Genomic DNA, 17,038 nt, shown 5'->3' on the forward strand with positions numbered 1-17,038 from the left:
AGCCCAGTAAGTTGAACTAAACCAAAAAAGACAAAATGAATGTTATCTAGGAACCACTATCAAGATGATGATGATGAAGCTGTGGCTCTAAAAGACTAAGTTATAGCCAGGGATGACTCTGCTTGTTTTCTTAATTTTCTTCGTTTCTGACCATTTCCCTGGTTAGGCCCCATTCAATCATACCCTGCTCCATTTCTGCAGGACCATATCACATGGGTTTTCCAAAATAAGAAGTTTTCTGGCTTGTTTTTCCATCTCCAAGAAAATAGGCCTGTCCATTCAAAATATAACTGGCAGAGCAGCAATTCCTACTGCTCCTTCCTGCTCTCCTATATAGGAATATTAGGAGGAGATCTGAGTACTTTTTTCAAAGGGTTTAGACACCAGCAATACTTCCTAAACCATTATACAGAGAATAGACTCACTCTCCAAATAAAACTGTTCCAAGGATAAAACATTGGTGCCTAAGGGCTGGCTGTCATGCTATTTTGTTCAGTGTAGACTGCAGGCTTTACTGTCTACCCAGAGCACCTGAGTGGAGAAGCTCTGATCTCTCTCCTCTGATTCCCAAGTCTTCTTAAAACAAACAAATCAAAGGATCCTTGCTGCCTCAGAGAAAAAAGAAAAWTAGGAAAAGACTACTGAAAATGCAGAAAAGCCAACAGTCCCATTGCAGCAGCAAAAAAAGTAGTATTAACCAATGTCACTTCATCATATTACGAAGATAATAGTTTCCCTTTGGTCAGTCAGTGACGATGAGGTTACAATTATAATAATTCATTTAACATTTAGAATATTYTGCTGTTCTGCAGGACAGGGAAGACTGAAAGAGAGCTTGCTGAATTCACGATAGAGATTGTAGGACTCAGATCCCAGGAAGGCAGAGAGCTACACTCGAAGACCTATATTCCCACAGCACTGTCAGCTMAGAGAAATGATGGCTATACTGCTACCCTTACAGCTATCTGGTTTTCCCTTCCATCAAGTAAGGCTGCTCTTATTTTATAATACAGGTGGTATATATACAGGTGATAACCTGTATACACAAAACAACATGGGCCTTTCCACTCTTCTTTTCTGGAATTTAATTCTGGAATTAAAAAAAAAAAGATATTCAAGCCCCATTTCAACCCGCCAAGAAATTAAGATTACTTAGAGAGTCTGAATAAAATGCAAGATGAACAACATGTTTGTTAGATGTAATAATGTATGCCCATATGGAAGGATTTGCTAAACGGTCCTCTCGTGCGAAAGAAACTGAACAGATTGCCTAGAAATAGGCAGCTCCCCTTCTCTTCAGTGAGGGAAGCAAATGCCATCCAGAYGGAAATTATCAAATGGATCAAACAGCTACATTTTATTCCCAAATGATCTTTGTTCTACTTAACACTCATTATACCAGGAAAATTCTTTTGCCTATATCCCAAATGTAGGCAAGAAAATGCTATTCGTCATATGCTCATTCAAAATACTCTATATTGAAAGGGTTCCCCAATGAGGTATTGATCTTGTCACGCAAAAAGGGTGAGAAGAAAAAGCATCCTTCCTAATGAGCACATTCATTTAAGATCCCTGGATTCTGCTGTTTCTTAGTAAGTCCAACATTTGACAGAGGATTACACTCACTTTGTGATGCAGCAGTCCTCTTCCTGATGGCCAATGTGCCAAAAAGCCTTTTCAACAATCTTATTGCTTGCTGAATTTTACAAAGGTGATTTTACTATGTCCCAGTGAAGCAATCYTGAGGTTCTTCATCTACTTTTATTTTATACTCACCAATGGTTAAATATTTTAATTGGAAGTTGAATAAAATAGAACTAAAAAAATCACCAAGAATCCTCATGTTTGGCCCAGTGTGATTATATATGAGCATATATAACCACATTCAACAATCCAGGGGAAATTTTCAAAAGTGCATGTTAGTTACCAACTAAAATGGCAAACCATTGAAATCTGTGTACTGTACTCTTACTTATGTTCTTGAAAAATCTCCATAACATTTTACATGGTAAAATCATATTTCTTTAAACATATCCTATAAATTTCTAATTAATTTTATGGATGCTTATCTCTTGTCCTACTGAGTTAGTTATATATATATTTTGGCTATATGATTTTGTTATAATATGATTTTCTTCAGCCTGGAAACCTACTACAGCATAGGTACAATCTTTAAAYAAGGACTGTCTTATGTGTACAGCTGTGGCTGCATGACAGGATTAGATCACCTGCATTTAATCTAGGTGGGCCATGTAATACTACTTTTTGTCTCATCAATCTTGGAATATGTTTGACTTGTGTCATAGCTCTTTCAGGTGAGCCTAGAGCAATAAATTAGAAACTGTTTTTTAATGATGTGGTCATCAGCAGATAATACTGAGTTCTGCTGCAACAATCCAAAAATATCTAGGAACCCACCACTTCAGAAATCAGGAGGACAAAGCATGGAAGATGTAAGTGAAGACCGGCACACCTGCGAGAGTCTGAGATCTGAGACTAATGTCTGTCAGCTACACAGGAAGGAGGAACAGAGTGGCATCACTGCCAAGAGAAAAACACACAAGGCACCCTGACTGCAATAGTAGTATAAACCTCTCTCCTAAGAGAGGGAGAGAAGACTAATGTGCATAGGAGACCCAATGTGAAGTGCACAGACGGAAAAGCGGTAATCAAGGAACAGACTGACAAGCAGATTCCGACACTTTGTACAATACCATGACTTGGTAGTAAGTCCAACAACAATTGTTTTGGAGCAAAAAAGAGCCAGGAAACATTAAGTTTCCAGAATATCCAGGTGAGAAGCAAAACAATATATTACTACAACCTGAGAGCTCAGCTGAGAGCAAGTAAGTAAGTCTTACGGACAAGATAGTCTCTTTTGAGGGAAAAGCTAGCTCAGGAAATAAAAACATGAATGTTTATTCAGAAACTCAGACTCAGAAAGAGTCAGATTTGGCCACAACACACATTATTACTCCTAATCATACTGTTACAGTAATTGTCTTATTCATACACCATTTGTTTATAAAGGCTTAATTTACAATGTACTCCAGTACTGCAGAAGAAATAAAAGTATGTTTATTTCAAAATAGAAAAGGAGCGTTTAGAGTTTAGAAATCATTTTCAAGGACTACTCTTCAGCCGARGCAGAACCTGCTATGACGCTGAAGGATGTGTCTTGACAATGACAATATTCTTTCCCCAGCAGTCTGTCTGCCACTGCAAAGAGCAGCGCTCATTCTTAGCAGATACGGCATCTTCTGGAGACTTGCAGAAATCTGAGCAATTACTTTTAATTTAGAAAGAGCAGAGACTACTTCCCTCCTCTACTATCTCTAAAGCTCCTGTAGAGGTATAMCAACAAGAATTTGCCTTAATATCACCTTATTTAGGACAGAGGACTTAAGAAGAGGAAACACTGGGTTTTTGCTGCCTCACAGAAGAATGACAGTGACTGCAGGTACTAATCCACAAGCTTAATTATGCATCTGAATATGCTATTTTACAATTGTTTCCCTCTTTTCTGCAGTATCCTATTTTACACTAGTCAGAGGGAAGCATGYACGAGTAAAGAGTAGCGCACAGCTCACAGATGAAGAACAGTGACTTCAGCTTATTTTTATGCAAAAGCTCTTGAGTATTAGCACTAGACGGGCATATGTTCAATGTCTCAGTTGATGAATGCAATCTCTGATCTCCCATGGCCTCAAGCAAATTTATCTCAGGTCAACAAGGCTCAGATCTACATGCACATTTAACATTTTATTTCCTGTTTAATGCATTTATAAACTAGTACCTAAATGCCTCACAGTCAATCCRGCAGAGCTGGTGAAAATACATAAAGATAAAACTACATAGTTAATTCAAACCATAAGTACAAAGGGAAATGTCCTCAGGCAGAATTTTCAAAAAAAAAGATAGAATAACACAAAAGAGAGTGTTCCTGAGTGTCAATTATCTCTTAAGAGAGAGGCTAGTCCAGTGTTTAGCACAGTTGCCTAGGACACAAGAGGAGGAGGATTTCAACTCCTTGTCCTGATAGGCACTACCAAGATTACTGGCAGKCAAGACACACAGGACTATGCTCATACTAACTTCTAAAGCAGGAGGCTTGATGTCCAAGCTAGTTCCTCTTGGCTCATGTTTATAGCCAGTGAGACAAATAAGCCCCTCTTGAGTGCAAATAATCTGACCTGCTTTCAGGATGAGATCAATCCTGCCCTGTAGATGCAGGTGGCTGAAGCTTGGCATTTTCCCTAGTGGTGGCACTCCTACCTAACGCAGGTTTGATAGAATATACTTGTACTGATTTCTCTTTATGACCTTCAGGGACCCACAGAATCCTACTCCTCAGAGAYGGAAATAAGCAGAATTCAAACTTAGTTCTTGGCAGGCATTCAAAGAATTTCTTGTWTAGGGGACTCTTGTGTAAAGTTTGGCTGTCATGAAGGCCCACAGCCTTCCCTGAGMTGTGCTAAACTGGTTTGGGATTCATAGTGAGACCTCTGTGATCAACTCTCCTGCAACCCAAAGCAGTGAGCTTGCCCAGTCTAGGAATCATTTCACTGTAAAAGCAAAGCTCACAGAAGAGGAAATGCCTTTAAACAAAAATCTGTTTTAATTTGCACAATTGCTTACATGAAATTCATTGTGTTTTTTACCCCCTTTAAGCCTAAAGGGGGTCAAGCCCACAAAGCTCTTGACTCCCAAGAAAAATAATTTAATTATAGCCTAGCTTTGCACTAGAGCAGACATAATTTATCCCTTCCCTTTCCAAGCTCTGTCATTTTTTTCAGAAGATACACGAGTTTCATGGGAAGAAAGTGAGAAAAAACAACACAGAATTAAACTGTGTAGCCTAGTAAAGATGTCATTTCACCCAAGAAACATCAGGTAATGTTGAGTCAGTTACCTAGCCACATCCAAATGTAAGCGCAAATCCCAAACTCAGAGGCATCTAATTCGGTAGCATTTTTTTTTTTTTTTTGCCCCCCTAAGCATCAGGACACTAAGTGACGCCTGTTCTGAACCCAACTGAGCAGACCTAACACACTGGGATATTCGCTTTAGCCAGCTGCAGCTTTATTTCTTAGGTTTTAGAAAACTGAAGAGATTATTGCCTCCTTCACCCTCTCCAAGACTTACTTAGGGCCACTCCCCCGCCAGATGTTACCAGATGTTTTAGAGATTTATCACTTGAGCAGCCAGGCAGACAAGCTTGGGAAGGGGCAAATATTTATCAATGGACACGAGAGACCAGGGCAGCAATGAACAATCTGAATTAGGGGATGAAAACATCTGCAGGTATCTTAAGAAATATGTGACCAAGATCTCAACCTCCCAATGCAGTTTAGGAATTGTCCTTCATAAGATAGTGCCTAAATTAGTGGTGGTAATGCTAAGTGTACTTTTAACTAAAGCTCTTTATTTGTCCCTGGCTTCTCTAAACTTCTGCTCACCAGCTGTAGGACACAGGTTGTGGTCCTACAAAATGAAGAGGTATTCAGATGCTATAGGAACCATATAAAATAGATTTATTAATTATTTCCACCATAGCTTATTTATATCAGACAACCTGTATTGCCCACCCATAAAATGTTTTGCAAAAGATCCACCACCCATAAAGGAGCTCTAATTTACTGTTAATTCAGAAGCTACATCCTTTTGGTAATCACATACAGAACAGAAGATGCATCTAAATCTGCACAGGTGGCAGGGATGAGCAGGTCTCAGCCCCTTACTATCCACAGAGCAGCCACATACTGGATTGCAATTGCTCCTAGAAATCCAGTCCTGTGAAAGGTAAAACYAGCGTTATGCTCCTCAAGCAAAGCTCCAAGTGCAAGCAGTCATAAAGCACTGGTACCCCCCAGCTACTGCCAAAGGCAGCCTCACCCCTCGAATTTAAAGCCCACTCACCAGCAGGGCCTATCTGCAGCCAGCTGGAAACAGAGACGTGGCTGCAGAGAGACAGATCCCCCCGCCCACAGATGGGAAAGCAGGGAGGCGACACACAGCAGATGGTAAGGGCAACAGAGAGCAACAAAAGATGGCCACGTTGTTCCTTCCTAGCTGCTTCTGTCACTAAAAGCAAATTTCACACAGTTTTCAGATTTGGAGCTGCGATACAAAAAATGGCAACATGCTCCAGTATCTTCCCACTTAAATTGCCAGGCAGCCATAACCTGAGAGACCTCAGCACTTCCAAGCACCTTACTCTTGTCCAAATACAACTAATGCAAGAATGACCCAAGTGGACTTCAAGGAATCCTGTATTGAAATTCTCTTCTCCTCTGATTCATATGCACATGCCATGACCAATACTATAGTAACTAGGCAGCTATTTCCATTCCRTAAGGACAGGGAGATGTAAAGCATCTTTATATGCTTTTCCAGCCCAGTGATGTTCAAGTGGGAGCTGACTGTCTCAAAGAAAGGAGTTTGATGAACAGGTATCTTAATTTCTAATTAATTTTGATTAAGTGTTCCCAGTAACCCACAAAAAAGAACTCTTTCCATCCTTAGATGATTGAYCTGATTCACTAATAGCTTGAACACAAACACAATTTCACTGTCCAAGAAGCCAGGCGTGCAGCTGCTCCAGGTCACCAGAGTGAACTGGAGCTCATGAGGCACATGGATGAACCTGACCCCATCATCTGYGAAGCGATCCTCTAGCAACCTCCTTTTAGAGCTGCTTATTTCACAGATTGTAACTTTTTCTCTCGCGAACTTGCCACACTACCCTGAGCTTTGCATTTYATTTGCATGAAATACGACAGTGACTAGAGTTCAGAAGAGCTTTAATAAGGGTGCAAGTCAGTCTAGCTTCCAGTGCTGAAGCTTGGCATTTTCCCTAGTGCTGCCACTCCTACCCAGTGCAGGTTCAATAGAATATGCTTATTTTTATAAGCAAGGCAAAAAAYGCTTAGAAAATTTTATACAACCACTGTTTTTTTTTTCCTACTTGTCTTACAGCAGCCACAAGAMCAAAAGAAAGAGTGAGCAACTAAAMCTAAAYTACAGGGCACGTCTCTCCTATTGGCCTGATCACATAATCCTCTGGACTTGGGCTGACGTGCTGGAGCATGCAGATGAGTTTCCTTCCCATAGAAASTGGGGTATTTGAAGAAGGGAAAACAGATTGACACATACCTGGATTTTAACCTGCAGTGGAGTCAAGGTACAGCCAGAACTTCCACTGTGTAGCTTAACTGCCCTCCTAATGCTTAAATTCAGTTTTTGGAAAACAAATAAACAAAAAAAAAAAGGCTTTTCTCTTGTCTCTTCTTCTACTATCTACTTCTACTATCAACTTCCAAGGAGGAGAGTAAAAAAAAAAAAGAAAAAGGACAAAGATCTGCTGAAAGTAATTTCCCCCTATTATTTTATACTACCTTCATTTTTGCCAGACCCCCAACACTTATAAATTTGTAAATGTACACATTATCCTACACCTTTATCCTGACTGTTAGGATCAGGGTCACAGACTGAGGAAAGATGATATTCCTAGCTAAGTGTTCCAGACCACGTTTTCTGAAATATTCAATTTTCTACCCTAGCCCTCCCCTCCCCCCGCTCTCTTTTTTCCCAAGAAAAAGCTGCTGCAAGAAAGATGGACTTAAGTCAAAGCTACCAGCTGTCTGACCTGCTGAAAAATGCAGTTGTACAAACAGATGTGGGAATTTCTTGGTTTAATCAAGCCTTAAGAGAAAGGTCTGCACTGTAAAAATCTTTTATGCCTTATCTGGTTTTAGTAAGTAATATTCATCAGCTTAAGGACTAAATGAAGAGGCTGTTTCTAAGAAGAAAATATATATTCCACATCAGAATTTCGACCCAAAAGATACAAGCATTATTTATTCAAGGAGAACAGAAAATTTAAAACATGGGCAATTCATTTTTGGGCTGAGTTATACCAATGTCAGTCCTGAGCATGGGACTGACTTACTATCAGCTCAGAACCAGATCTGATTGCCATGTCTCCTCTGCACACAATATCTTTCAGAGCGCAAGATAAGCAATAGATGGGGAAGGGGAGGCTTCCAGAGGAACTCTTCTCCATTTCCTACAAATGTTTAATCTCCAAGCAGACCTAGAATTTATGTTCGTGTCATTTATACAGAATAAAACGGGTGTTGTTATCTTCCCTGGTTTCCAGCACCTTTCAGGTCTTCAGTGCACTGATTCTTCAAGGGGAACACAGACCAGGTCCCTTCCATGTCCTGGAGTTACTGATTCTGACCAGGTTGTGCCTGCTTTAGAGATTCCTAAAACGTTACTGGCAATTAGCTTTACCTTTTGAACTTATATACTGAATTCTTGGTAGTTAAGGGAGATCTGAGGCACAGGTCAACGCAAATAAAATACAAAGCAATACAAAGCTTATTTCTGAAAAATAAGAGGAACAGAATTAATATCTAGTTGTCTGATACTAAAAGTGTATTCTCTTTTACTTAACAGAATTTTCTTAACATACACATGATTTGTCATGGTTGTTCAGTTTCTTTACACCTGATCACAAAACCAGGCTTAACATTCTTTGTTTAGGACKTCTCCTATCAGGAAAGAGCAAAACAGATAAAAAGCATGACTGCAACTTCAGGAGAGTAGTTAGTTTTCTTTGATTACATAAAACTCCTTGCTCAGTGCTGGAGGAAAAAGGGTTGTTTTTTTGTTTTTTACAACTGTCTTAAGAGAATGACTATTACTACCAATGTTTTTTGATTTTCAGATTGTAATTTTTTCCCTCCACTGGAGACACAAAACACTCTACAATACTTTAGCCTCATGTTCACCACAATTTTCTTCTTTAAATTTACCTTTCACTTCAGAGGACCTCTAAAAATCACTAYTTAATATGCACCATTCTATTTCTAAATAATGCTTTTGTTAAACTAGAGAGAGAAAAGAAAGGAATTTTCCACTAAAATGAGGTATTTGGGCTTTAGTACCGGGAAGTTTAAACGTAGAAAAGAGAACTAGACAAATATTGCCAAAACACGTTAATAACTTCTGTTTGATGTGGACTATCGATCCTAGCTATTTCTGGTCTGTGCTGTTTCTAACAAGTTCCTCGTAAGTGGAAGAATTTGAATAGCAAACAAAGGCTCTGTGAATGTCTGTTGGTAGGAAACCTACTGACCTCCAACTTCCTGCTAAGTGCCCCGATCATCTGGCCAAGAAGCACATATAATGCCATTTGACTGGGATGGTCCACGGACAGCAAACAGAAGAGAGCAGATAACGCAAGTCTACTGTTCAAATGTGTTCTACAAACAGTGCTACAGATCACCCTCAGCTTCAAAAAATCACATATCATTCACAGAATAAGGGGTAATATTCATTATTTTCTGTGAGGCATTCAGACTCCCAAAGGATATCAGCTTGCCGGGACATCAATATACAAACCATCTGGCTTGCCACTACTCATCTTGGAGCTGGCTTCTATAAAAGATCACATTTAAAGAATTTGAAGGCCTTTGTTTGCTCATGTAATGCATCATCTAATCTTCCTGTACATCACTTAATACATAATTATTCAGCACAATCTGATCATCACTTCTCATTTCCACATTCTGTAGTAGGATAAAAATGGAGTACAACAGAAGTTTAAGACAGAAAATCTTGAGCTGACTGACCTTTTCTAATGCTGTTGCATGCAATACTGCAAACTGATTGCTATTAAAACATTAGCATTTCTCCACTGTAGTCTCTAAGATTTTGCATTTTTACTTAAGAGAGATAAAAAGCAAAAAAAAAAAAAAAGTCAAATGATAAATGTGGCATCTGCACATATTTAAACAATCCTTTGTCGTAGTAAGAAAGAATTAAAATTTCTTAAGGAATTAAAAACACTATGGGATTTTAACTGAAATCTACTGCTTGCAAAGCAATGCTATGAAGTGCCAGCAAAGAATCCATTTGCTTTAGGAAACATTTGAGCATCTCTTGCATTACAGTGGCTCCACTCAGGTGAAATGCTTGTTCCCCTGTGTGTGTCCACAGCCTTTATTCAGGGAATTATTAACTTCGGCAGGAGGAAGAATGGGGCCAAATAACCTAATTAGCTTTAAGATGAAGCTTGATAGTTTATAGTATTATAAGTCATGTGTGTCTTCTTTGATACAAAGAATCAGGACTGAGGAAGGCTTAACATCGTAGTAAATTACTATGGTCCAAATCACAAAGTGGATAATTATGTTACTATAACAAGGACTATGTGATTATCACATCAACACACTTCAAGTATTACAACCTGACCTCTAGCCTGAGCTATTAGGCCTTGTAATTTACTAGCAGGAAGACAAATCTCCAATAAAAGTTTTCGTAAGTACTGATTCTTAGAGCATCATTAATTTACCAAYATAGAAGTTACCACGTTAAATATTTACAAGTGCTTTCCCATATCAGAAGATCTTAGCATTAAATGAGACAGCTGGGTATCAGGTATATTCATCTTCAGAACTTTCTGGGCATTAGGAAGAGCAGAAAGAATTTCAATAGCACCATTTCCCAAGAAGCAGCAGAAGCCTGAAGTCTGGGACCTCACAGGTATCTTCGCTGTTGAGACAGTGCTCCCAGACACCCGCTCCAGGAGCTGGTCCCCTTGGCATCTGGTGTGTATTTTCTAAAGAGGTGTTGGATGAAGACCAATGTAGCTACTGCTGTAAGCAACTGCACTGCTATCTTAAATGCATAAATGAAGATGGGTTTCTCACAGTAAAGTGGAGGCTCTGGAAATGTGTTAGTTTGACTTCAAATCCAGTCAGTGTCCATTTTGTCCCTGGCTTCTGAAGAGCAGCATCAAATGTACAGCAGTAACAAACCACGTGGGGGYGAAGGCAGAGAAAGAGCATATGTACAATGCCACATACTACTGTATGTAAAAATTGCCCTTTTTTAAAAAARGGGGATAAAAAAAAAGATATCTGGAAGATTTGAATAATCTCCAAAAGCATTAACTCTGGATGGATCCTAATATAAAAAAACACTTCYGTGCTTTTGGCAATTTACAGCCATGCTCAACTGTTAAACTTTCCAAACAGAGTAAATCTGTGTTAATGCGCACACACATGTGCGTACACACACTTACGCACACGCATGTGCACACAATCACACACACACACTCTTCCCTATTGCCTCCTATAACTAGGATCCATCAAAGGTTTATGCAGGCCAGARCACATCTATTTTTGAGTCAGATGAGGAAGAAAATATTGTCAAAGTTGTCCTACTGCAGGTGGCCTGACAGGGCACTCGCTTCTCTCTGACGTAGGTCTGGGGGTGGCTGCGCAGGATGACACCCGTCTGCGTTAGCCTTCCTTTAGCTCAGACGTTCCTGTTCTCATGAGGCCCCAGCAGTCACCTAAAGAAAGTGGTCTTATTGGAGTCACTCAGGTGAAATCGCTATTTGAAAAAGGGCTTACAAGTCATAGTTGAAGGATGATATTTTATAGATACTACCGCCTACAGGAATACATTGAGCATCCTGCTGTATGTCAGCTTATGAAAAACAAATAAAAAAAATTTCCAAGGCACAGAAGGTAGGCTAAGGATAACAAAACTACCATCAAATTTCTGTAAAAATAGGTTTTTAGGAAGCCCGTGATATTACATTCCCTTAAGTTCCAGAGGAAACTGTCACTGAAGTCAGACATTCTTTCAAACTTGCCACTGTACATTCAAGTTATATATATATATATATATGTATAAGTAAAAATGATCTAATAGATTATATATATATATATATATGTATAAGTAAAAATGATCTAATAGATATTTCAGTCTCAGTTAAAGGAAAAAAAATCATAAACAAACGGTAGAAGGCACATTGGAAGGCAGTCTGGCTATCGAAAATTCCATAGGTTTCAGTGCTCTTAAACGTTCTAAGAAAATACRATCATGAAAAGTGTCACAGATTTTTCTCATGTAAATTTTCCAGTCATCTCAAATGCTTATGAGAATAATTGCTAGGTCATGCTAACTAATAACATCTTTTTGCTTAAAAAGAATATTACTTTTATAGCCATAGGGAAATCACTTTGCTAAGATGTTTTACCTTGTTTTRTTTCTGAGGTTTCTAGTCTTTCCAGTGCAGCTGATTTCTCCCCACAGGATTTCGACCTTTATTACTTGCTGACAACAAGTCTGACAAATAGCTTTTTGCCGTGGTAGCTGAGGTTGAGCCATCTGTTTTTTCTCTAGAGATCCATGTGTTATTCATAATGACATTTTTCTGTTTCATTCCCTGGGGAATTGCCCCTGCATGCTGATTTCCTATTTGACCCAAAAATACATCATCACATTTCAACAACCGATCCCTCCCCTTTACGGCACAGAAAGCACTACTCTCGGAAAGTTTCAGCGTATCATTCATCTTTGAAGGCATGGGGCAGGGGGCTTCATCTCGGATCCTGGGCAGACTGCAGTCAGCCTTCAGACCTGAAYTGCAGGAGACAACCGAAGGTATCTGAGGAGGAAAGAAAAAAACAGTGCATAACTTTGGGTGCCCCGGCACGCTTTTCAACACACAGAAACACGCCATTCTATGCACTGTGGCTAATGCCAGCCCCAGCTTTCCATTTAATTGTACAACAGGTCTGTGTCATGCTTTCACTGGAATTTAATTAAAGCACACGTGGTATATATATACAAAATCCCTGAGCTTGCAAAGAYTGGATCAATCAAAGAGATGCTTTTGCTCTGCCCTTCCTAATAATTCTTTTTAATGACAGTATTTTCATTGATGCATTTTTATACGTGACTGTGACAATGACCAGGAAACCAGACCTGAACTGTCACAAGTATCCTCTGGATTAAATATCTTAAGGATTTCATGTGTTTTCAGAGTTCTATTTAAGCTATCATTTCACAGTATAATAATTTCTTGTTTAAAAAGACATTTGTATCTTGCATGATTTTTTTCAATTATTAACATGAAAACCAGAAATATTGCTTTAACTTGTTTTATTCCATTCATTTTAATTCACAGTTATAAAGAAAATTCAAAATAATGCTTTAGCTAACTGCTTTAGATCAGTGACTCCAACAATTAGATATTTGAATTTTGTTTCTGAAGAACTGAGGAGAGGTTATATTGTTTTAAAGAGGATGAAATCTCCTGCCTGTTTAGTTTAGCACCAGACTGTCACAAATGCAATTGCAATTGATCAACTCTGTTCTTAACAGGATTTCTGCAGTTAATGGAAATTACTATAAAGAGCTTCAGGGCACAGGAATAATTGGATCACTAAAAAAAAAAAAAAAAAAAAAAGGAAAAAAAGAAATTGGATGAAAAAAAGGTAGGACAGGATCCACGCGTTGATGACTTTTTTCTTTAAACATCAAACATTTTTCAAAGATGATCTTACTAGAATTTATCTTGATGCAAACAAAAACTTGAACTGTTTTAATATGCCCCAAGCCATTCTTAAGCAATGAAGCAATGAAGAACATGCATAATGAAAAACACTAAATGTCTGTTGTCCTCAGCTTGTTTAAACTCAAAAAAAAATGTGCATTTCTGGAAATGGTCATTTAAATATTTATATGATCTATAAAATGACTGCCCAGAATAACAGATTTCACCAAACTAAAAACTACAAAAACAGTTTTACTGACCTGGCAATTACTGCAATGGTTTTGTCTTAGTTCCCGATGCAAGGCTATGATCCTCTCCGGACTATTTAATTTTACAGCAGAACTAGCATACATGCTGGGAGTGAGGCAAGAACCGTGGAGGTCATCCCTGTTTCGCAGAGCGTCTGTAGGCATCAGCCCAGTCATCCCGTTCACTGTAACGTATGTCTCGTGATCCTTTGACTCTCCATTGGCCTGTGAAATATCTGCAGAAGAAGGCAATATCTGCAAGACAAAACATCATTTTAAGAAATTCAGGTTAAATGAAGTTTTACAATACTGTTTATTTGAGAGCCTCTTGGATTCATTTATTGCAACAACTTTCACTGAAATTAAGTAAAATAAAACAAAATTCACAGAAATTAAGAAAAGGATAATACTTAAATTATATTAAGGTTATTTCTAAATCTCCTGGAAGCATTCCCACATCTAAAATGGAAACCAACATTCATCAACTCCTCCTTCCAACTTTAACTATATCCAAAATTTATATCTAGATACTAAGGAAAACTGGAGAAAAGTATAAAAAAATATTAATTTTAAGAATTGCACAGTGTTGACTCTCCTCCTGAAGAATCTCAAAATTTGTAACATCTTTTGCTCACACCTTCTCTCACCCCACAYTACATAACAAATTCAGGTCTATCTACCCATGAATGCTCAAGGAAGTTAAGCTAAATAGACTGCATAAGTGTAACTGTTCAGCTGCATAAACTCKTATGTAAACTTTCTTATTCTAAATTAAAATTACCTTAATTCAATTTATCTTATTTTGCCTCCAAAGCAACTTTAACATCACAACAAAGCTTTCAGATTATCTTTCCTGAATATCCTCTTCACTGAAATGAAGCCATCTTTAGAGAGAAATGCGTCAATTGTTCGATTATGTGGTTTTCTAGAGCAGTTATAAGAAGGAAGACAGGATCTCCCCTAAAGTAAGTGACCATCATAGGACAAGAGCATTTCATCATCCAAACATAAATGCACTAAGGCAACAAAATTAATGCCATATTTTTTCTTGTAATTGCACACAAAAAATAATTTAAGATTGTCCACAACAGTTTGATCTCTGAAGTTCTTTTTAATTATTTACAAAATTAATAATGTGATTATCATTTATTAATTTTGCATTACCTTAGTCCTCTTGCAAAAGCTCAAGAAATGCAAATACTTCTAATATTCCAGGTCAATAACAGTTATTTAAGATAGAATATATTTTAACTAAAAACATATATGGTTTTTCCTCTGTATATCTTCAATGAGCATTAGCTACATCAGTTGTGTCCATTCATAAAGTCAGCAGATTCTGAAATGTCATAGTGACATAAGATTGCTCTTAAGTGACACCAGTAAAGGAAGCATTTGCTGACAAGCTCATGCATCAAAATCTAATGCTGTTATGGCATGAAACAGAATGTACGGTGTGTGAGCTGTTGCAATTGCCAAGAAAAAGAAGTTTTACCATCTTGCAGGAATGATCAGCCTGGAGCTTTATGAGAAACGTATGGCTTGCATGCAGTTCAAGAGCAGCTCCAGTGTCAGGGTTACATGATACAGACATCAGTGGCACTGAACTGGCCCATAGCCTTGGTGATGACCCTGAATCCCAACTGTTAAGGTGTTCAAGCTAACCAGACAAGAAAAAGCTCATTTTTGCTGCACACCTTATCCATTCTTCACCGAAAATGGAGAATCAGACACCACTGTCAACTCCTGCTTGCAGAGTGACTTACAGAGTGCTTGGTCTCCTGAAGGGTATGTCTTATCACTTTTAACTACACAAACACACTGGGTAGGGTCAGGAATGTGGACCACGCCTACTGATCTCTAGACCCTGTGCATTACAGGACCCAGCTTTCCCAAGGGTGCACTGTGTGAGAAAAAGCAAACGACAAATGTGAGCAACGAACACTCACTTTGATCYCATTTCACCTTCTGTTCTTGGCTCTCCACTGTGAGGGGAGGGAACTAATGTTGCTGAATTCCAGCCATTGCTTCCATTTAAGCACCCAACACATGCCAACGGAGGCATCCACCACTCCTCAGTAGTAGCTACCACCTGGCTTATCTACTTCAGGCTGAGCATCAGGCTAGGGAACAAGATAATGACATCCAGTAACTGAAGGAGCACTCATATYACCCAACTTTAGGCACATAATTTAGATTGCTACTCTTTGCTAAAGGAGTTTCTTCCTCTAYGCTGACTATAGAGGGAGTCTGGCACACTATCTAGATACAGCCGGTTTATTTAGGTAGGATAGCACGAATACCCAATTATATCCTTGCATCCCATGCACAAACCAACTGGAAAATGAAAGCTATATATKGGATGCCCGCCCCTATAAATACTGAAGCCAAGGAAGACTTCAGAAATCCTTGTTTTCTAACAAAGCTTAGGAGCATGGTTATATTCTCCTGGCACTCACAAACAATGCTGACTAGCTGAACCAGATGGAGGATTTGYAAAGGAGAGCTCTGAAATCTTCTGAGGCATGAAAAGATTGGATCCAAAATCATTTGATGAGAATTTTCCCACTACAGGAAGCACAATTAGAGGCATCCCTAGCAATAGATAAAGGCCAGCATGAGCAGTACAAGTTCTAGAGTTCAGTGACCTACACCGAGGCAAATCACTGTCCTCCTCAGCCAGCAGGAGAGCTGGTGAAGCTATCAGAAAAAAGAAAAGAAAAAAAAAATAGCACCAAAGCAAAGCTGTGACACTGGTACATTTCATTCCTAGAAAAGTAAGTTCCTTGAAGTAAGTGTCTTTTCTTTGCTTCTATTACCAAATCTTCAACTTGTAGATTATTTTGTATCTCAGAACTATTAAATTCTGGAACAAAGTATCGAAACTCAATAGAAAGGTGGGTTCAYGAGAACCTTGATAAATAAAGTTGCTGCAAGAGTGGTAAAAGTTTTCAGAGAATGCTGTGGGTTATATTAGAAACTTCGTATGATTCTCTAGGAAAGGCTCTTCAGAGTATTTTAAGACCCTCTAMGACGTAAAGAGCATATTTTCTGTAAGACTATGGACATAGCTGAGCACTTAATTCATGAGACCAAAAATCATCCATTTTGTCTTAGAATTTTTCTTTAAAATGCCATATCTTAATTTCTTTCATTAATTAAATGTTTCACATTATTTTTACAATACTGGTCTATTTTCTTTTTAATTTTTTTGTTTTCCTCTAAATTTTTCAAAGATTACCCCACATATTGCAGTATTACATTGAATCTGAAAAAGTATAAATTTGCACACTAATAAGTCCAGGAAAGCATGCAAATAACAATAACAATAAAAATCACCTTCCTCCAAATTAAAAAAAAAAAAGACAGTGGTTTCATAGATATAAATAAAAAAGTTTTGATTTCTCTGGAAAACTTTAATTGTATGCTT

The 17,038-nt window shown here is 38.4% G+C and overlaps 1 protein-coding gene across 1 annotated transcript in view; it reads right to left on the bottom strand.

Annotated features, from left to right (window-relative positions):
• Nucleotides 1–12,082: 12,082 nt before the first annotated feature.
• CUNH4orf50 (chromosome unknown C4orf50 homolog) overlaps nucleotides 12,083–17,038 on the bottom strand; it is a 30,984-nt gene continuing 26,028 nt past the window's right edge. Inside the window, exons 12-13 of the mRNA XM_085309685.1 lie at nucleotides 13,624–13,866; nucleotides 12,083–12,472 (exon numbers count right to left, since the gene is read on the bottom strand). Coding sequence (XP_085165811.1) covers nucleotides 12,083–12,472; nucleotides 13,624–13,866 — 633 coding nt within the window. The remainder of the gene's footprint in view (nucleotides 12,473–13,623; nucleotides 13,867–17,038) is intronic.

This window comes from Rhea americana, unplaced genomic scaffold (genome assembly GCF_003343005.1).
Source record: "Rhea americana isolate MKP2758 unplaced genomic scaffold, rheAme1 scaffold_30, whole genome shotgun sequence".
Classification (NCBI taxonomy): domain Eukaryota; kingdom Metazoa; phylum Chordata; class Aves; order Rheiformes; family Rheidae; genus Rhea; species Rhea americana.